Here is a 22975-nt window from a genome sequence, read left to right on the forward strand (position 1 = left end):
GCTGACGCTAATTTGAGACTTGTTGAACAAGTCCTTTAGTCTAACACCAGTTTACTACATACAGTGCATTGCGAAAGTATTCGGCCCCCTTGAACTTTGCGACCTTTTGCCACATTTCAGGCTTCAAACATAAAGATATAAAACTGTATTTTTTTGTGAAGAATCAACAACAAGTGGGACACAATCATGAAGTGGAACGACATTTATTGGATATTTCAAACTTTTTTAACAAATCAAAAACTGAAAAATTGGGCGTGCAAAATTATTCAGCCCCCTTAAGTTAATACTTTGTAGCGCCACCTTTTGCTGCAATTACAGCTGTAAGTCGCTTGGGGTATGTCTCTATCAGTTTTGCACATCGAGAGACTGACATTTTTTCCCATTCCTCCTTGCAAAACAGCCTGAGCTCAGTGAGGTTGGATGGAGAGCATTTGAACAGCAGTTTTCAGTTCTTTCCACAGATTCTCGATTGGATTCAGGTCTGGACTTTGACTTGGCCATTCTAACACCTGGATATGTTTATTTTTGAACCATTCCATTGTAGATTTTGCTTTATGTTTTGGATCATTGTCTTGTTGGAAGACAAATCTCCGTCCCAGTCTCAGGTCTTTTGCAGACTCCATCAGGTTTTCTTCCAGAATGGTCCTGTATTTGGCTCCATCCATCTTCCCATCAATTTTAACCATCTTCCCTGTCCCTGCTGAAGAAAAGCAGGCCCAAACCATGATGCTGCCACCACCATGTTTGACAGTGGGGATGGTGTGTTCAGGGTGATGAGCTGTGTTGCTTTTATGCCAAACATAACATCTTGCATTGTTGCCAAAAAGTTCAATTTTGGTTTCATCTGACCAGAGCACCTTCTTCCACATGTTTGGTGTGTCTCCCAGGTGGCTTGTGGCAAACTTTAAACAACACTTTTTATGGATATCTTTGAGAAATGGCTTTCTTCTTGCCACTCTTCCATAAAGGCCAGATTTGTGCAATATACGACTGATTGTTGTCCTATGGACAGAGTCTCCCACCTCAGCTGTAGATCTCTGCAGTTCATCCATAGTGATCATGGGCCTCTTGGCTGCATCTCTGATCAGTCTTCTCCTTGTATGAGCTGAAAGTTTAGAGGGACGGCCAGGTCTTGGTAGATTTGCAGTGGTCTGATACTCCTTCCATTTCAATATTATCGCTTGCACAGTGCTCCTTGGGATGTTTAAAGCTTGGGAAATCTTTTGTATCCAAATCCGGCTTTAAACTTCTTCACAACAGTATCTCGGACCTGCCTGGTGTGTTCCTTGTTCTTCATGATGCTCTCTGCGCTTTTAACGGACCTCTGAGACTATCACAGTGCAGGTGCATTTATACGGAGACTTGATTACACACAGGTGGATTGTATTTATCATCATTAGTCATTTAGGTCAACATTGGATCATTCAGAGATCCTCACTGAACTTCTGGAGAGAGTTTGCTGCACTGAAAGTAAAGGGGCTGAATAATTTTGCACGCCCAATTTTTCAGTTTTTGATTTGTTAAAAAAGTTTGAAATATCCAATAAATGTTGTTCCACTTCATGATTGTGTCCCACTTGTTGTTGATTCTTCACAAAAAAATACAGTTTTATATCTTTATGTTTGAAGCCTGAAATGTGGCAAAAGGTTGCAAAGTTCAAGGGGGCCGAATACTTTCGCAATGCACTGTATAGATGAAAAACAACTCTGATCTGATTTCCATGTATTTGGGACACATTGATCTGAATATCGCTCATCAAAAAGGGAATGTTAGATGCGTTGAGATGAACTGAGTGGAAAGACTCAGGTGTAAATGCAACATTTGAAAACTCTTGCTTTAGCTATAGACACTTCCGCTCAGTGATATATGTAGCATAGGACCAGATTCAGAGAGGCCTAGTGAATGATGGCCACAAAGTCAATAGACCAGTTTCCTGGCAGTTAGTTACTATCTATTGTCTCTGGGGTGTATGTGTGTCACCTTGCACTAAATGGACCAGCAGCCCTATGCCAAGTTAGATTTACTACACAGCGACAACATAATGCACCATAAACTACAGTTTAGAGACAGTTTAGATTTAGTATAAGGGTGGGTTAAATCTATATGTTCAATTGTGAAACACCCATCCCTTTTATCAGTTTTTATTGTGATCTGCCAAGGTAATAACTGGAAAATATATTTGTTTAAAAGGGGAAGTAGGGAGACTACATAGCCAAAATGTTATTGGGTCTGTTAGCTGTTGCATACTAACTGTACTGTTTGTAAACTAGTGCTGTGTGTTTGTGTTGGTTATGCTAAGCTAACTGCTTTACCTTTTGTGTCGGTTATGATAAGCTAATTGCTGTCCCTGTGTGTTGGTTATGCTAAGCTAACTGCTGTCTGTGTGTTGGTTATGATAAGCTAACTGCTGTCCCTTGGTTATGATAAGCTAACTGCTGTCTGTGTGTTGGTTATGATAAGCTAACTGCTGTCCCTTGGTTATGATAAGCTAACTGCTGTCCCAGTGTGTTGGTTATAAATGTTGCCCTAACACTATTCTGACCTGTGTGTCTGTAGGCCAGTTGGACCTTCTCTCAGAGGACTATGAGGCGGTGGACCATCGGCTGAAGCTCTTCCTAGATGTGGAGGTGTTTGAAGAGGAAGAGGAGCTCCACTCCTTTCTCAAGGTTAGCAGAACCAATGTTCTGACAACGGTTAACAGTTCAGTGACGAGGCTGAATCCGGTCACAGCAGTTCTGCTCAGAAGTTCCATGAACTGCTAACCCAGCCAAAACCGGTCGACTCCAGCTCTTGTGATCTGCTCCTGGCTGCTTTTGTGCCCCCAGCTGTTCTCTCGCTGTCCTGCACCCCCCCCCCCCCCCCCCCCCCCCCCCATCTCTTCATCGCCACCCCCACCCACCACACCATGACCTTGGATGAGCTCCTCCATGTGTAATGCATGCTGGGAGCCCTGTGGAGTGGAGGGGTATTGGTTTACTGCTCAGGACACCTGGACGAGGAGCCAAGAGGTCACAAGCAACCCCAGCAGGAGACAGAGGATCCAGCTCATAACATGCTCATTCATCTGATGTTTATTTATCTTGTCACTCGTGCTTCTCTCCCCACTGTCTCTCTTTCTCTTTCAACTGTTTTATTTTTGGGCCTACACAGTATTCAATGAAGATTGATGTGACTTTGTTGCTAGACCTTACTCTAGGTGTTTTTAAACAGTAACTGATCTGTTCTTATACAGTCTGTTTAAGAAGAGCTCTGAATGCAGTCATAATTTTCCTCAGGGAAAGTTATTTGCAGCAGTTAAGTGTTGTGGAATCTTTAACGTGTGTACATCTTATCTTTGTTGTAGGTGTCGACCGTGAAGTTTGGTGATCCGGTGGAGTTCCCCTCGTTCCTGGTGGTGTCTGACCAACGCATCTACTTCCTGGAAGTGACATCTGACATGGAGTAAGTTAACCACCTGACCTGTCACACTGAAGAGCATCACACAAGAGAAGGCCGGAATAAAAATAAACATTAAAGTACCCATTCTGTGGTCACAGTTATGTCATGAAGGTATTGTCTGTAGAGGCATTTGGTCTGTAGAGTACAGTTTATTCTATAAAGCTATATATGACATTTATGGGGACAGCGGCAACAGATGTGGTAGGGAGCAGACCAACACTATCAAACCCATTACAGCCCTGGTCTTTGTGGTGGCCCTACACATCTCCCCAGCCACTGCTCCCATGTCCTATATCAGTGGCTCCACGTTCCCTCTGATATAGTGTGAACACTATATCAAGGACTTTGTAAGCCCTGTATCAATGGCTTTTTTTTGTCCTCATCAAAAGCATGTTGGCTTGCCTCCGCTTCCTCCCAGGAGTGTGAGTAGTACGGTGTTGGACAGGCCTGAGTCTCATGCTGCGACAGTCCCTATAAAGTTACTGGGATTCTGACCCCAGAAGGCCACACCCCCGCTATCCTGAGCACGCCCTGGAAGTTGTGTAACGGCCAAGTTTGGTTGCGCAACAGTGTGCTATTCTTATGATGACCTTTCGCTGCTTTTTAAAGGTGCAATCTGTGACTTGGCTGTCTGACAAATTGCAGAAACAAACAATGCTCAAACAAAAACATATACACCTTAAACGTGAGTAGACTCAAGGAAACAAAGTTAATAGGCGGGATACATGCAAGTAAAATAATAATAATATTTATTTCACACTTTCCCGTCTTCATTGTTCTTTTCCTTGCAGAGGGCAGCCTTGTGATTGGCTGCAGAAGAGGGACAGCCGTGGAATCACAGAACTGAGTTACCTGGAGGTGGGACTGGGCTCCCAGAGTATCCACATGGAGTTTGAGGACGGGCCTGTGGCCTACACCCTGCTAGTACGGGACAGCGTGCGTTGCAAGCGCTTCTTTAGCCTCTTCACAGGCAAGATGCAGCCCCCCCCCCCCCCCCCCCTGCACACACACTGCACACGTGTTGCATGCATCTGTATCTCATGAATTAAGGGCCTTCCTCCTGGGGATATTAGAGTGGAGCGTACTCGTTCTTAGGACAATATGTCCCTCTCTTGCTCTCGCTCTCTCCATCCGCTCTCTCCTCTCTCTCGTCCTCTCTCTCTCTCGTCCCTCTCAGTATGTTAATCACATGCTCCTCTGCTCACAGTGACTACACCCTGCCTAGCCTGTCAGCAAGGCAAGACCAGAAGCAGAGAGAGAGGAAAGCTGAGTTTTATTAGATCAACACTCCCCTCTCTGACTCTCACTTCTCCTCACTACTTCACTAGAGCACTCTTTTAATGGAGTCCCTTTGGTAGCAAGGGGAAGCACCATGGCCAAACGGTCTTCAGCTAAGGCTCTGTGGACCTGAGTCTGTCCTGTCTTATCTGTGGGGACTCCATGTTTTCATTCAGTCGTATCAATAATCCAATCATTATTTGACCGTTTTCCAGATCGACTCTTTAGCTAATCTGGTACGATCCAGATGTCGTCAGATTTTTATTTGGAATTCCCTCTGCCTTTGAAAGTGAGGGTCCAGAATCGAAGATTCATTTCTGGCCTCAAAGGGGGTCATATTGTCAGTGAGTCTATGTTGTGTTGAGCCATTGTACGTCCTAGAGCATAATAGACCTCATTAGAGTTCTTGTCTTCTCTTCCAAGTCTATGCACTAGGTTGCCTAGAGGTGGTCCTTTTCTTGTACTGTGAGGCCTGTTGGAATAATTGTTTCGGAGGTAATGTTCTTGTCTGGATTCGTCAAAGATGATTTTTCTCCTTCCTCTCAATGACTGAGGACGGGTCCAGCTTTTCAGTCACTGGGACCACATAGCCGGCTAGGTCAGTCCAATTCTGGGCTTGGACTTTGTATTGCAAAGCTGAACGGCCCCATAGAGAGAGGCTGTCACAGGGCTCTGCTATAGCCTGCCAGTTGGATCATCTCCTATACGTCTTAAAATATCCTCTGTTGTGTTCCTGAGGAAGGAGGAGGAGGAACAGGAGAGTTGAGCCTGGTTGTAGGCCTGGTTCTGAGGTATGTGCTACAGACAGACAACATAGCTGGTCCTGTCCAGTTGGCAGAGGGAGAAAGGGGGGAGATAAATAACTAGGTGCCTTTTCAGTGCTCCACTCGTTGGTATGAGGCTTTGGCACAATACTTCCTCTCTGGCCTTCACTCCTATTCTGCCCCGCTCTTCCTCCCCTTGAGGAAACTGGTACTATTTATTATGTGCCTGAAAACTCAGTCCAGAGCTCTGATATTGCCCCCATAACAGCTGTTACAATATTTGTCTCAGGGAAAGGACCAAAGGATACCTTTACTATAACAAAAGCAGTTTTCAGACGGGGCTGGCATTCCCAGAACAGATGTGGTCACGCCTGGTCAGTGGTGAGGGCTACAAACATGGAGAAGGAAAGGGTCTGGGACTGTGAGGAAACTCGCATGTGGTTTTACTACCCCAAGGAGAAGAAGCTAGTAGGGACAGATCTGTCCACTGCTCACTGGGTGGAAGAAGTCTTAACTTGATATTCCGGAGGAGTCCGTACAGGTCACCATGTCAATCAAAGACTTGTCTGAACAATGTCTCGACTTTTGCTAATTTAAATGCCCTTATTGCCCCTTACAGACCTACAGTGGGTAAAAATATGTGGTCGGTCTGGTAAGTAGTTTGGTGAGGTTTGCGATGCTCGTAAATGGTCATGGAAGGAGTGTTTTGGTTTGGTTGTGTGGGTTGGATCCAGACACTGCATTCCTGGTAACGGAAAACTGTTCCTGTCTCCTTCACTAACTATCAAGTTAAGGGGTAGTGCTCTCAAATTACAAACGGACCTCATCTCTGGAAACTAGGGAACATAATCAACATTTTATGATTTGTTTTCTTATCAGCAACAGCAATTAGCATCTTGAGTGATATTTGTAATTTGGGTGAAGAGTCCCTTAGGGCTGCAATCCCGTTAACGGGATGGTATGACAACAGCCAGTGAAAGTGCAGGGCGCCAAATTCAAAACAAAAATCTCATAATTAAAATTCCTCAAACATAGGATGTATATTACACTGTTTTAAAGGTAATCATCTTGTTAATCCCACCACAGTGTCCGATTTCAAATAGGCTTTACAGCGAAAGCACCACAAACGATTGTTTGGTCACCACCAAGCCACAGAAAAACACAGCCATTTTTCCAGCCAAAGAGAGGAGTCACAAAAAGCACAAATAGAGATAAAATGTATCACTAACCTTCCAGTGATGTTGCATAGCCACATCGATTACACAGAAATACTCATCATAAATGTAGATGATAATACAAGTTATACACATGGAATTATAGATATACCTCTCCTTAATGCAACCGCTGTGTCAGATTTCAAAAAAACTTTACTGAAAAAGCAAACCATGCAATCTGAGATGGCACTCAGATAACAAATAACATTTTCCGTCATGTTGGAGTCAACAGAAACCACAAATCACATTATAAATATTCCCTTACCTTTGATGATCTTCATCAGAATTCACTCGTAGGAATCCTAGTTCCACAATAAATGCTTGATTTGTTCGATAATGTCCAAGTAGCTACTTTTGTTAGCGCGTTAGGTAAACATATCCAAACGCTCGTGCAGGTCCAGCCGAACGTCGGACAAAAACTTCAAAAAGTTATATTACAGGTCGAAGAAACATTTCAAACTAAGTATAGAATCAGTCTTTAGGGTGTTGTTATCATAAATCTTCAATAAAGTTCCAACCGGAGAATTCCTTTGTGTATAGAGAAGCAATGGAACGCAGGTCAATATCGTGTGAAATGCGCATGACCAGGAAATGTCTCTCTGCCAGGAACCTGACTCATTCAGCTCTTATTCAGGCCCACAACACAAAGACAGTTGACATCTAGTGGAAGCCCTAGTGCAACTTCATCCATATCCCACTGTGAATTCAATAGGGCCTGGGTTGAAAATCGACCAACCTCAGATTTCTCACTTCCTGTTTGGATTTCCTTTCAGGTTTTTGCCTGCCATATGAGTTCTGTTATACTCACAGACATCATTCAAACAGTTTTAGAAACTTCAGTGTTTTCTATCCAATACTAATAACAATATGCATGTATTAGCAACTGAGACTGAGGAGCAGGCCGTTTACTCTGAGCACCTCTGGGCACCTTTCATCCAAGCTACTCAATACTGCCCCTGCAGCCATAAGAAGTTAACTGCATAGTAAACTCAGTGTCCTCTCGTGTAAGGAGATGGATGATATAATCAGATGTCATATCTCAAGTTTAACCCTGTCAGATACCCTTGCAATACCAACACCGTGTCACTTCCCACTGCCTCAGACCTGGGCTAAACTCTGCCCTGTTTTCCTTGGAAATCCATTCAGATTCGGCGTATCCCGGCCGTACTGCTCCCACTCCCGCGCTCTCCTGTTCCGACAGGGCCGAGAGTGTTCGGTTTCGCCCGGATGGACGCTGAGGGTCCAACTATTCCTTGTGAAAATAAGCAAGGGTATTTGGGAAGGTTGGAAGTGGTTAACCTAGTGGAGAGGGTCCTGTGATTGAACCGGAAGGAGGGAGAGTAACGTTATTCGCCAGGTGTCGAAAGCGTTCCACAGGGATGCTGGGCCATGTTGACTTCAATGCTTCCCAGAGTTGTGTCAAGTTGGCTGGATGTCCGTTGAGCGTGAAAAACCCAGCAGCGTTGCAGTTCTTGACACACTCAAACCGGTCCTCCAGGCACCTACAACCATACCCTGTTCAAAGACTCTTCAATCTTTTGTCTTGCCCGTTCACCCTCTGAATGGCACACAGACACAATCCATGTCTCAAGGCTTCTTTACTCTGTCTCCTCCCCTTCATCTACACTGATTGAAGTGGATTTAACAAGTGACATCAGTAAGGGATCATAGCTTTCACCTGGATTCACCTGGTCAGTCTATGACATGGAAAGAGCAGGTGTTCCTAATGTTTTGTACACTCAGTGTACACCGTCAGGAGAATGCACAAGGGTATGTTTAGACTAAGAGGGCAATGTTTTGACTCCCGCACGTGCAGCTTAAAGATGGCAGAAGTAGGTATTGCTCACAAGATGTTATTATCTGGGATAATAAAACAAAATAGGCCCTAACTTGTCCTGTTCTGTCCCATCTTGTCCTGTCCTGTCCCACCTTGCCCTGTCCTGCAAGCTCCACCTTGCCCTGTCCTGCAAGCTCCACCTTGTCCTCTGCTCCAAAAGGAATTTAGTGTTATTGAGTTGAGGCTAAATCTCTGCATTGCTTCACCTTGAATAATGTCCTGAATAGAGGTGTGTGTGTGTGTGTGGTCTCCTATTGGTTCACTAGAACCCACCAGACGATAAGCGGTTAAAGGGGAGCTCAAAGAGGGACAACAATACCGTCCCTTTAATGGTTGTCCTTTTTAATCCAGCACCATGCTTCGTCCCGTAGGCTTCACTTTAGATGTTCGTCCTGGTCTGGAACGTTAGTGTGGCAGATCAGTTTCCCCCGGGAAGAAAGGGAAAGAAACAATGGCAAAAGAATTGAAGTTGAATCTTATACAGGCATTGGGAGCCAGAATAGGCCACTGGTGCCACGCAATGTCTTTATTTCTCATCCCTGTTGTTGTTGAACTTGGACATGGATAGGGGCAGGGTGTTCCTACTCTGTTTTTCTTCATATTGGTTGTTTCACTCTTTTCAGTGTGTCTCCCTTTTTAAACTCAACTTCCCTTTCAATTACACCTATTTAACCTTGGCATTTGCCTGTGGCCCTGTGTTCCCCTATTGTTAACACCCCACAGGGAAGTATTTTGTCGCTGTGAGTGTGACCTAGCACATTGTACTCCTGTACCTTTTCCAACCTGTGTTTTTCACCTGCTTCCATGGAGATGTAATTCTAGAGCTGAAATCAGAGACCTGTCAGCTTTCTAGTATTAACCCACCACAGACTGTGATAGTCTAACATTAGCTCTGTCTATTGTCCCTAGGGCTGCAAAGCTACCGGTAGCTTACCAAAGTTACTGGAATCTACAGTAATTTTGGTAATTTAACAGAATCTATGCCAATCTTTCGTAACCTTGGTAATTTATACTAGAATACATAAATAAATAATAGTATTCATTTTTTATATAAAAAAACAGTTTCTAGTAGATATACTATATGGTTCAAGAGAAAATAGCCTAATTAATGAAAAAAGCATCTGATCAACAATGCCATTATTTTCAGTTAACTCTACAGCTCTTCCAACTATTGACTTTTTTCACAGCTGCCACCAGTTTGATGCTGAGATATTGGCAACAAATACATAGTCAAATAAGTGTGTAAAAAATGTCAAATAATATATCAAATATATTTCATGCTGAAATCCTCATATTAAACAACAACAAGTTTATGGTTATATTTAAGATAATGTTTTCAGCTTTGTCATTCAATTATTTTTGTGAAAATCATCTTATTAAATGAGTTCATATATTTTACATGTGACAAGGCCACACAGAGGGCCAGTGATTATTAGACACCTGTCAAATCTGAAGTACCCAAAAGGACCACTAGATGTATTGTGATAGAGTACATAAAATCCTTGAAAGATACCAACATTCTTTCCAAGTTTCCAGTAAGATACCCTCCCTTTGCAACCTGAATTGTCTCTAGTCCTCATCTGATCTCCTTGGGTGTGACTCTCTTACTCTCTGGCTGTATTTATGTAACAGTATAACCCTGTTACATTTACACAGGCAGCCCAATTCTGATCTCTCTTGCATTTTTTTCAACATTTTTTATATTTCACCTTTTATTTAACCAGGTAAGCTAGTTGAGAACAAGTTCTCATTTACAACTGCGACCTGGCCAAGATAAAGCAGTGTGACAAAAACAACAACGCAGAGTTAAACATGGGATAAACAAACGTGCAGTCAATAACACAATAGAAAAATCTGTATACAGTGTGTACAAATGAAGTAAGGTTATAAGACAATAAATAGGCCAATAGTGGCGAAGTAATTACAATTTAGCAATTTACACTGGAGTGATATATGTGCAGATGAGGATGTGCAAGTAGAAAAACTGGTGAGCAAAAGAGCAGAAAAACAAAAACCAATATGGGGATGAGGTAGGTAGTTGGTTGGATGGGCTATTTATAGATGGGCTGTGTACAGCTGCAGCGATCGGTAAGCTGCTCTGACAGCTGACACTTAAAATTAGTGACCGGAGATAAGTCTTCAACTTTAGTGATTGTTGCAATTTGTTCCAGTCATTGGCAGCAGAGAACTGGAAGGAAAGGTAGCCAAAGTAGGTGTAGGCTTTGGGGATGACCAGTGAGATATACCTGCTGGAGCGTGTGCTACGGGTGGGTGTTGCTATGGTAACCAGTGAGCTGAGATAAGGCGGAGCTTTGCTAGGTAAAGACTTGGATGACCAGGAGCCAGTGGGTTTGGCGGCAAATATGTAGCGAGGACCAGCCAACGAGAGCATACAGGTCGCAGTGGTGGGTAGTATATGGGGCATTGGTGACAAAACAGATGGCACTGTGATAGACTGCATCCAGTTTGCTGAGTAGAGTGTTTGAGGCTATTTTGTAAATTACATTGCCAAAGTCAATGATTGGTAGGATAGTCAGTTTTACGAGGGTATGTTTGGCAGCATGAGTGAAGGAGGCTTTGTTGTGAAATAGGAAGCCAATTCTAGATTTAACTTTGGATTGGAGATGCTTAATGTGAGTCTGGAAGGAGAGTTTACTGTCTAACCAGACACCTAGGTATTTGTAGTTGTTTGTAGTTGTCCACAAATCAGAGTAGTGATGCTAGTCGGACAGGCGGGCGGGTGCGGGCAGCGATCGGTTGAAGAGCATGCATTTCGTTTTACTAGTATTTAAGAGCAGTTGGAGGCCACAGAATGAGTGTTGTATGTAATTGAAGCTCATTTGGAGGTTTGTTAACACAGTGTCAAAAGAAGGGCCAGAAGTATACAGAATGGTGTCGTCTGCGTAGAGGTGGATCAGAGAATCACCCGCAGCCAGAGCGACATCACTGATATATACAGAGGAAAGAGTCGGCCCCAGAGTTGAACCCTGTGGCACCCCCATAGAGACTGCCAGAGGTCCGGACAACAGGTCCTCAGATTTGACACACTGAACTCTATCTGAGAAGTAGTTAGTGAACCAGGCATTAGAGAAACCAAGGCTGTTGAGTCTGCCGATAAGAATACGGTGAATGACGGAGTCAAAAGCCTTGGCCAGGTGGATGAAGACGGCTGCACAATTGTTCTTTTGACCAATCACATCAGACCATTTTCAGAGCTGATCTGATTGATCAAAATACCAATTAGTAGAAAAAAAAGATCAGAATTGGGCTGCAGGTGTAAACCCAGCCCATGTCCTGTGTGATTTCCAGGAGGTTACATACGGTTACATACAGTGTAGAGTTCGAAGTGAGGTGTTCTGTCTGTGTAAGCTCTGATTTTACAATCAATCAATCAACATATTTATCGTCCCAGTTCATTGAAATTTAATTGTGCTGATGTTCCAATACACCGCATGGAAAAACCATAAAACATGAATTAACTCTATTTAAAGGGATACTTTGGATTTTTGGCAACTTCTCCAGAGTCAGATGAACTTGTCTATACCATTTTTATGTCTCTGTGTCCAGTATGAAGGAAGTTAGTTAGTTTCAACAGCATATGCTAAGTAACTTTAGCGCAGTGACTGGAAGTCTATGGATATCTGCTAGCATGTTACTTCCAGTCATTGTGCTAACGCTAGTTAGCAACTTCCTTCAAACTGTACGCAGAGACATAAAAATGGTATCCACGAGTTCATCTGACTTCATTACTAAAATCTCAAAGTATCACTTTAAAAAGAGTTGAGAGAACCATTAGCGACGCATCACTAAACTTAATTTGTATCTCCTATTCTTTTTCCCCTTGCTCCACTCTCTCTCTCCCTCAGGAGTGGTGCGTGAGTTGGCTACCAAGTCGGACAGCAAGCTTAAGTCTATCTCCACCACCAGGCTCAACCCACAGCATCATCTCTGGTACGAACTGCCCAGATTTATGTTATAATTGCCCTGAATGACTTGCATGTGTCCAGAATATGTTGTCATATCCTCACAATCTCCACTCGATGGTATTGAGCCAAGCCATAGGCCCATCTGTCTCTTACCCCCACTGTGACAGTGACAAGGCTGTGGTAACTTCTGTCTGGTGTTACTAAACCTCCACATTGTCGAAAATTGGGCTCTAAATTAGTGGCTAAGCCACATTCTAATGTCTTACATGTGTTGGCCTCAAGATGCTAAGAAAGCGCTAACGATGCATTACCTTTTAACTAGAGAGCTGGTCCTGCAGTGCCATGTCCTTAGGGGCTTCATCCCAATACTTTGAAGTGGCTTCCTCCCCTATGATCTTGGTCCTTAGAGGGTGTATCCCAATACTGTGGGATGGCTTCCTCCCCTATGATTTTATGGTGTCCTTGCTCACCTGAAAGGACTGGAAAGTGAGGACTAGCAGATGGGAAAGGAAACCATTTTTAGTATATGGATTTACCATCCACCCTTCCCTTGTTTCTGTGGTAATGATGGAACACGCTGTACATTCACTGAGATAATTAATGTCTCAGTTAGTTATTATACGGCCCTTTTTTTTGTAGCTGAAAACCACAGCTACTCAGGGAACAGACTGTAGGATAACTCAGGACTGTTTAATTGTTTATCATGCATACCGTTTTCTGTGTAGCTTTTATAATCACACTATTGTGGATATAGTTGGAATAACTATTAACACATGGTCACTTTAAAGTCAACAACAGACTTAGAAACCCCAAAATACTACACAGAATTAGTATTACCTCTGTCTGCTCACTTTCGAAAACAAACTCACCCAGGGGGCTATTTTGAAACCATAGACCAAAGTCGTCTTTATGTGTCTGTGATACAGATATGTCTATTTTTCCTGATTCATATCTCCACACTTTTGAGATCTGCCCCGTCTCAAAAGCACTTAGATTCAGAGTCTGATGTGGTGTATGGGCCTGATGTACAATGTGACGTTGTGAATATTAACCTAGTTGTCTCTTATGTAAGCCTTTCCTCTGTGTCTCCCCAGGCCCCTAGTGTGTGAAGACATGCAGACTGATGTGGAGGATGGCCAGCTACAGTTCTTCTACCTCCTGTCCTTTCTACATCAAGGTACATTAGAAGTGTGTGTGTATGTATACTGAACAAAAATATAAACACAACATGTAAAATGTTGGTCCCATTTTCATGAGATGAAAAAAAAGAACCCAGACATTTTCCATATGCACAAAAAGCTTATTTCTCTCATTTTGTGCACAAATGTGTTTGCATCCCTGTTAGTGAGCATTTATCATTTGCCAAGATAATCTGATAGGTGTGGCATATCAAGAAGCTGATTAATTAAAACTTCTTAGGGCTAGGCCCCTTTTTCTCCACTTCCTGTCTGAATGACGTGCCCAAAGTAAACTGCCTGTTGCTCAGGCCCTGAAGCCAGAATATGCATATAATTGGTAACATTGGAAAGAAACTTTGAAGTTTGTAGAAATGTTAATATCATGTAGGAGAATATAACACAATAGATATGGTAGGAGAAAATACAAAGAAAAACCAACCAGAATTGTTTTATTTTATAGACTATGCTCTTACAATGGCAAGTATAAGGGCATACTCAATTCTAGCTCCCAGGATGCAATTCCTATGGCTTCCACATGGTGTCAGCAGTCTATGTTCAAGGTTTCAGGCTTGTAACTTCCAAAACGAATAAGAAATATTAGATTTAGTATAGGGACACAGTCTTGGAAATTCGTGTTTGCGGGCGCCATGAAGACGAGACGCACCTGCTAAAATTGGTTTCCTATTGAACATACTTCTTTCCTTAAGAAATATTATAGTTTGATTATATTTTAGGGTATCTGAGGAGTAAATAGAAACTCATTTAGAGATTTTCGGATTCCTTTCTCTGCATGTTGAACGAGTGGATTACTCAAATCGATGGCGCCAACTAAACAGACTTTTTGGGATATAAAGAAGTATTTTATCTAACCAAACATAGCTGGGACCCTTTGGATGACAAATCAGAGGAACATTTTCAAAAAGTAAGTGAATATTTCATCGCTATTTGTGAATTTATGAAACCTGTGTTTCAAACAATTGCATGGCATGCTTTCGCTGTAATAGCTACTGTAAATCGGACTGTGCAGTTAGAATAACAAGAATTCATGCTTTCGACCAATATAAGACACTTGAATGTACCTAAATGTTTAATATCCATAATTTGTATGATATTTATTTGAATTACGCGCCCTCCAGTTTCACCGGAAGTTGTCCAGCTAGCGGGACGCCTAGCCCTAAGAAGTAGCGTGCTCATTACACATGTGCAACTTGTGCTGGGGACAATTAAAGGCCACTTCTAAAAATGTGCAGTTTTATCACACAACACAATGCCACAGATGTCTCATGTTTTGAGGGAGCGTGCAATTGGCATGCTGGCTGCAGGAATGGCCACCAGAGCTGTTGCAGGAGAATTTAATGTTCATTTTTGTACCATAAACTGCCTCCAAAGTCATTTTAGAGAATTTGGCAGTATGTCCAACCCAGGACCTCCACATCTGGCTTCTTCGCCTGGTTATCGTCTGAGACCAGCCACCCGGACAGCTGATGAAACTGAGGAGTATTTCTGTCTGTAATAAAGCCCCCAGTGGATGGGCCTGGCTCCGCAGTGGGTGGGCCTGGCTCCCCAGTGGGTGGGTCTAAGCCCTCCCAGGCCCACACATGGCTGCTCAGTCATGTGAAATCCATAGATTAGGGCCTAATGAATTTATTTAAATTGACTGATTCTGTTTTTGAACTGTAACTCAGTAAAATCATTGAAATTGTTTTCATTTTGCGTTTATATTTTTATTCAGTGTATGTATGCATGTGTGTGCAATGCATAATTCTTAATGTTTCTCTGTGTAATTGAGTGTATCTGTGTGTCTCTCCCTGCCTGTGGGTGCAGACTTCGCATCTGTAGCCAAGCATGGCTGCAGGCTATGGGCTGTGCAGGTGAAAAGAATGTTAACTACTGTAATTGTAACATGCACTGACCTGCCTCTGCTGAAGTTTTAAACTGGGTTTAAACATCAGGAGGATGGAGGATTTGTTTTAAACGGGGTTTAAACATCAGGAGGATGAGGAATAGAATAGGAAATATATCCATTGACATAGGAAAGTGTCCACCCATTTGTGTCCAGCTACTTTATATCCCTGGACTTCAGTGGACTGGTGTGGGGAGAATGAGGGAGGACTATTACGTATATCACTCCCTACCCAGTCCTCCCACTGTCTCTCCCTGTAGGAGATCACTGTAGTCTAGTCAGACCCAGTGTTGCATGACTCTCTCTCCCTGTAGGAGATCACTGTAGTCTAGTCAGACCCAGTGTTGCATGACTCTCTCTCCCTGTAGGAGATCACTGTAGTCTAGTCAGACCCAGTGTTGCATGACTCTCTCCCTGTAGGAGATCACTGTAGTCTAACTAACTTTAAGCGTCAGCTGTCAGAGAAACTTACCGATCGCTGCAGCTGTACACAGCCCATCTATAAATAGCCCATCCAACCAACTACCTACCTCATCCCCATATTTATTTTTGTTTTTCTGCTCTTTTGCACCAGTTTTTCTACTTGCACATCCTCATCTGCACATATCACTCCAGTGTAAATCTCTAAATTGTAATTACTTCGCCACTATTGGCCTATTTATTGCCTTACTTCATTTGCACACACTGTATACAGATTTTTCTATTGTGTTATTGACTGTACGATTGTTTATCCCATGTGTAACTCTGTTGTTTTTGTCGCACTGCCTTGCTTTATCTTGGCCAGGTCGCAGTTGTAAATGAGAACCTGTTCTCAACTGGCCTACCTGGTGAAAAAATAATAATATATAAAATCTAGTCAGATCCAGTTTTGCAAGGACTCTTATTTATCACCCTATACCCCTGGTGATTGACTGTCGATTGATCAAAGCTGGACAGTTCCTTCCTGGTTTAATGGAGTAGATCAACACTGAGAGGAGGAGATGAAGAAGAGGAGAGGGGGAGAGAGAGGCAGCTGTTTCCCGGTGGGGGTGCTAGGGAGATGAGAGCTCTTTGTCTTATCTCACCACAGTACCGGCGTCCCACTGATATGGCTCTTCCCGTGACTTCTTTGGGACTGGGGAGCAGTGTTGAGTAGCTTGGATGAATAAGGTGCCCAGAGTAAACTGCCTGCTACTCAGGTCCAGTTGCTAATATATGCATATTATTAGTGGATTTGGATAGAAAACTCTCTGAAGTTTCTAAAACTATTTGGATGATGTCTGTGAGTATAACAGAACTCATATGGCAGGCAAAAGCCTGAGAAAAAATCTAACCAGAAAGTGGAAAATCTGAGGTTTGTAGTTTTTCAAGTCATTGCCTATCAAATATACGGTGTCTATGGGGTCATATTGCACTTCCTAAGGCTTCCACTAGATGTCAACAGTCTTTAGAACCTTGTTTGAAGGAGGGGGGAATGGGAGCTGAATGAGTCAGAGGTCTGCCAGCGTGCCATGAGCTGACCACGCGCGTTCACGTGAGAGTTAGCTTGCGTTCCAATGTATTTCTACAGACAAAGGAATTTTCCAGTTGAAACATTATTGAAGATTTATGATAAAAAACATCCTAAAGATTGATTCTATACTTCGTTTGACATGTTTCTACGGACTGTAACGGAACTTTTTTACTTTTCGTCTGCTCGCGCCTCATGAATTTGGATTACTGGGCTAAACGCGTGAACAAAAAGGTATTTGGACATAAACTTTATCGAACACATCAAACATTTATTGTGGAACTGGGATTCCTGGGAGTGCATTCTGATGAAGATCATCAAAGGTAAGTGAATATTTATAATGCTATTTCTGACTTTGTTGACTCCACAACATGGCGGATATCTGTATGGCTTGTTTTGGCCTCTGAGCGCTGTACTCAGATTATTGCATGGTGTGCTTTTTCGGTAAAGTTTATTTGAAATCTGACACAGCAGTTGCATTAAGGAGAAGTGGATCTAAAATTCCATGCAATACACTTGTATCTTTTAACAATGTTTATTATGAGTATTTCTGTAAATTGATGTGGCTCTCTGCAAAATCACTGGATGTTTTGGAGCTACTGAACATAACCCGCCAATGTAAACTGAGATTTTTGGATATAAATATGAACTTTATCGAACAAAATATACATGTATTGTGTAACATGAAGTCCTATGAGTGTCATCTGATGAAGATCATCAAAGGTTAGTGATTAATTTTATCTCTTTCTGCTTTTTGTGAGTCCTCTCTTTGGCTGGAAAAATGTCTGGGTTTTTCTGTGACTAGGTGCTGACCTACAATAATCGTTCGGTGTGCTTTCGTCGTAAAGTCTTTTTGAAATCAGACACCGTGGCTGGATTTACAAGTTTATCTTTAAAATGGTGTGAAATACTTGTATATTTGAGGAATTTTAATTATGGGATATCTGTTGTTTTGAATTTGGCGCCCTGCACTTGTTGAGGTGGGACGCTACCTTCCTGAATATTCCAGAGAGGTTAACCAGACGGTAAAACAATTTGAGACGTGCCATAAGACCCCCTGTTAGATAAATACAATACAAGCAAAACTATTCAGATGCAAGTATATGATTATAATCTGTACGGGGTGGGGGGTTTAAACATTTATCCAAATGCATATTTTCTGTGTGTTGTATTCGTTCTCTCTGCCAGAAGACTGTGTGACCCCTCTGACAGTGCTGGCCACCCGGGAAACCCTGTACCTGCTCAACGAAGACCACCAATGGAGCAAGAGCTTGCCCCACCCATCAGCCAATGAGAACGGGGAACCCTGCAGTGGGCGGGTCACTGTTCAGGAGACCCAGCCAATCAGCTGTGTCAGCTCTGTCCATCTATGGTCGTCTGACCCGTGCAGAATGGACATCAAGCTCTACGATGAGGTGAGACTGAGGGAGGAAAGAGACATGTGATTGTTCTTAAATTAGGAAGGACTTCTTCCAAGTTCTCAAGGGTAAGCTGGATAAGCTAAATGCAATCATGAGCAAAGCTGGGCACACATTTGTATGTTTTTATTAGACATTTTTCAGGATGAAATCTCTTGAGATGCACCATCCTGTTTTCAAGAGTGTGCAGATGAAAACAACTAACAAACAAACAATACTTAGTAAGAAGACGAATGTGGCAACTACTGTCTAATAACAATGAAATCTAATTTTATTTGTCACGTGCTAAATCCAAATGTGAAATGCATAACATAATAAAACTTAGCTAACACAGCGCGGGATTGCCTTCCCTCCAAAAGTGTGTTGCTACAATAAGGATCCCTGTTACAACAGTATTAGCTACGTAGTTCCGCTTGTATTATAATTTCCCCCGCACAGCGGACACGTAAACAATTCAAACAAAAGACAACAACCTCGTAAGTTGTAACTGACAGTTAGACTTAAAGCCCTTAACCAACAAGGCAGTTATAAGAAAAATAAGAGTTAAGAAAATATTTACCCAAATAAACAAAAGTTAAAAAAGAATGTATAACACAATAAAATAACAATAACAAGGCTATATACAGGGGGTTTCGGTACCGTGTCAATGTACAAGTTAGTCGAGGTAATATGTACAGTACCAGTCAAAAGTTTGGACACCTACTCATTCAAGGGTTTCTTTATTTTTACTATTTTCTACATTGTACTTCAAAACCTATGAATAACACATGGAATCATGTATTAACCAAAAAAGTGTTAAACAAATTAAATATATTTAATATTTGTGATTCTTCAAAGTAGCTACCCATTGCCTTGATGACCGCTTTGCACACGCTTGGCATTCTCTAAACCAGCTTCACCTGGAATGCTTCTCCAACAGTCTTGAAGGAGTTCCCACATATGCTGAACACTTGTTAGCTGCTTTTCCTTCGCTCTGCGGTCCAACTCATCCCAAACCATCTCAATTGGGTTGTTGTGGAGCCCAGGTCATCTGATGCAGATCTCCATCACTCTCCTTCTTATTCAAATAGCCCTTACACAGCCTGGAGGTGTGTTGTGTCATTGTCCTGTTGAAAAACAAATGATAGTCCCACTAAGCTCAAACCAGATGGGATGGCATATCGCTGTTCTAGCCATGCTGGTTAAATGTGCCTTGAATTCTAAAATCACCAACAGTATCACCTGCAAAGCACCATCTAACCTCCTCCTCCATGCTTCACGGTGGGAACCACACATGCCGAGATCATCCGTTCACCTACTCTGTGTCTCACAAAGACACGGCGGTTGGAACTAAAAATCTTAAATTTGGGCTCATCAGACCGGAGGAAAGATTTCCACTTGTCTAATGTCCATTGCTCGTGTTTCTTATTATTGCTGTCCTTTAATGGTGGTTTCTTTGCAGCGAATCGACCACGAAGGCCTGATTCACGCAAAGGGTGGCTACTTTAAAGAAACTCCAATGTAAAATATACACTGCTCAAAAACATAAAGGGAACACTAAAATAACACATCCTAGATCTGAATGAATGAAATATTCTTATGAAATACTTTTTTCTTTACATAGTTGAATGTGCTGACAACAAAATCACACAATTATCAATGGAAATCAAATGTATCAACCCATGGAGGTCTGGATTTGGAGTCACACTCAAAATTGGAAAACCACACTACAGGCTGATCCAACTTTGATGTAATGTCCTTAAAACAAGTCAAAATGAGGCTCAGTAGTGTGTGTGGCCTCCACGTGCCTGTATGACCTCCCTACAACGCCTGGGCATGCTCCTGATGAGGTGGCGGATGGTCTCCTGAGGGATCTCCTCCCAGACCTGGACTAAAGCATCCGCCAAGTCTTGGAGTAGATGTTTTAACTTTTGACCGGTAGTGTAGATATTTACAAATGTCGTCACATGGTGATGTTTCTATTAGTTAAAAAAACAGTTTGATCTTAACATTTGAAAAAGGGCTTTCTTAAATTCAATATGTGATTGTAATGTCCTGATTTCTATAGGTAAATGATTTGTCATTTAGGTGTTCCTTTTAATAAATATACACAGCACGACAAAACATGTTTTAAGTTGACTCATTTAAAAATAAATTGGTTCTAATGCAGTTGTCTTCTGTTTGTGAGTGACAGTCCATGTAGTGATTCAGACATTGTGTAATGATGTCTTATAATTACATATAAGAATGAATCTGCAAAGATTATGACATCGAATTCTCAAAGTAAGGTCTTGGTTGTGATTTGAAAGATGTCACTAAAGTCTAGGATAGGAAGTAGCAGATGGTTTACTACGGTCTTTCTAAAGGATACAGTAAAACAACTCTGTATTGTAACCCAGGCTTATAGTTTGTTGTTTTTCTCAAATCTATATGCTGTCCAAAAAATCATTCAGAATCTATTCTCAAACCCAGATATTTCAAACAATCAACACTTCCAAGCATTGTTCCATCACTTCCCCAAAAAATTTCATTGCCAGTATTGTCAGCAACTCATTCTTTGCCGTGTACCAAACCGCATGATATAGGTGTGTGTGTGCATTGGTGTCCACATCACCAATGAACTATCATGGTCCAAACATACCAAGACAGTCTTGAAGAGGGCACGACACAACCTTTTCCCCTCAGGAGACTGAAAATATTTGGCATGGGTCCTGAGATCCTCAAAGGGTTCTACAGCTGCACTATTGAGAGCATCCTGATTGATTGCATCACCACCTGGTATGGCAACTGCTCGGGCATCTGACCGTAAGGTGCTACAGAGGGTATTGCGAACAGCCCAGATCATCACTGGGGCCAAGCTTCCTGCCATCCAGGACCTATATAATGGGCGGTGTCAGAGGAAAGCCCAGAAAATTGTCAGACTCCAGTCACCCAAGTTATTGACTGTTTTCTCTGCTACCGCACAGCAAGCGGTACCGGAGCGCCAAGTCTTGGACCAAAAGGCTCCTCAACAGCTTCTACCCCCAAGCCATTATGAATTGTTCAGCAGTCTAAAAATCGCTACCGGACAATTTACATTGACCCCCAACCTCCTGTACACTGCTGCAACTCGCTGTTTATTTGTTACCTATGCATAGTCACTTCGCCCCCACCTACATGTACAGATTACCTCAACTAGCCTGTACCCCGCACACTGACTCGGTACCAGTGCCACCTGTATATAGCCTTGTTATTGTAATTCTTAGTGTGTTACTTTTTATTTTAGTCTACTTGGTAAATATTTTCTTCTTCTTGAACTGCGCTGTTGGTTAAGGGCTTGTAAGTAAGCATTTCACTGTGAAGTCTACACTTGTTGTATTTGGCGCATGTGGCAAATAAAGTTTGATTTGATTTGAGCATGTGAGTGTCTTTGTTTCCTGTGCAGATAGTGAAGGAGGAGAAGACGTGGTCGTTGCACTCTGACAGTGCAGAGCTGGTGCAGGGCCTGCTGGTCTGGGTCAGAACACAATGGGAGAACATGTTCGGAGTCAAACTCGCCATCACCAACCTCACCCTACCAGCCTGAGGGAAAACACCCACCCTTCCAACTGTGTGTGTGTGTGTGTGAGTGTGGGTCTGTCTGTCTTCACTGTCAGACTTGACCCTCAATAGGACAGTATGTTTACCTGGTTTGTAGCCAACTATGATTTCCTCATGTTTGTTCACTTTTACAAAAGCACTGATCTGTTAACGCCTCATCTGAATCCCGTCCATTTTCTAACCCTGCCAGTATAGCCAGCCAGGGAGAGTGCCTTGTGGTGTTGCCAGTCCTGCTACATTCTAATGCACCTTGAATATGTGAAAGGGGTGAGGGGGAATCATGTGTTTCTTTCAGGGGGGTGAGGACAGGATAAGGAGGGAGAATGGGGTAAGCAAAAATGTTAGTTGGGGGGTAATTGTGTGTGTGTTATCAAGGAGGTTAGTCCATTCCTCTGAAGCTCAGTGGACTGTGACTTCTTTAGGAGTCCCGGGACAGGAACAGTGAGTTGTGACATCACACGCTCGGCACAATGCTCTCTAGCCATCCCGTGAGGCTCCGCTCCGGACACCTCTGACGTGACACCTCTGATGTGACACTTCTTAGTTATTTTCAATCAGGGACTTTTGATGTCTCTATGCACTGTGATTATGTAAAGGAAAAGGGCAACCCAAGTGAAGAGTTGCAGCCAAGGCAATGAACCGGGACAGTATATGTGTTCTGTATCCTTGGGAAAAGTGCAGAATACGCATGATAGGGAATGTGAAAGGGAAGGGTTCTGACTGACCTGTTTTAAAGTGGGAGATGTTAGTTGGTTTGTGGCTGTCTGTTAAAATGTATAGTCTTATGCTAATACCTCTAGTGCAGTTTAACTATATTGTGAATGCTATTTTTTTGATGTAGACAGATGAAAAGATGTGTAGAAGTGGACGACAAACAGATGTGTGTAACTTAATTTATTTACCGTCAGCAAATCAATGACAAAACTATGGCTTTTTGTACATTAAATAAAAATGCATATCTGTGGTACAATA

General features: G+C 42.5%; 1 protein-coding gene across 1 annotated transcript in view; it reads left to right on the forward strand.

Annotated features, from left to right (window-relative positions):
• Nucleotides 1–22975, forward strand: part of LOC139412874 (serine/threonine-protein kinase 11-interacting protein-like) — a 40085-nt gene extending 17110 nt beyond the window's left edge. Inside the window, exons 20-26 of the mRNA XM_071159668.1 lie at nucleotides 2557–2666; nucleotides 3344–3441; nucleotides 4230–4408; nucleotides 12398–12482; nucleotides 13552–13634; nucleotides 18216–18442; nucleotides 21849–22975. Of these exons, the coding sequence (XP_071015769.1) occupies nucleotides 2557–2666; nucleotides 3344–3441; nucleotides 4230–4408; nucleotides 12398–12482; nucleotides 13552–13634; nucleotides 18216–18442; nucleotides 21849–21989 (923 nt within the window). The 3' untranslated portion in view covers nucleotides 21990–22975. The remainder of the gene's footprint in view (nucleotides 1–2556; nucleotides 2667–3343; nucleotides 3442–4229; nucleotides 4409–12397; nucleotides 12483–13551; nucleotides 13635–18215; nucleotides 18443–21848) is intronic.

Source organism: Oncorhynchus clarkii, chromosome 7 (assembly GCF_045791955.1).
Source record: "Oncorhynchus clarkii lewisi isolate Uvic-CL-2024 chromosome 7, UVic_Ocla_1.0, whole genome shotgun sequence".
Lineage (NCBI taxonomy): Eukaryota > Metazoa > Chordata > Actinopteri > Salmoniformes > Salmonidae > Oncorhynchus > Oncorhynchus clarkii.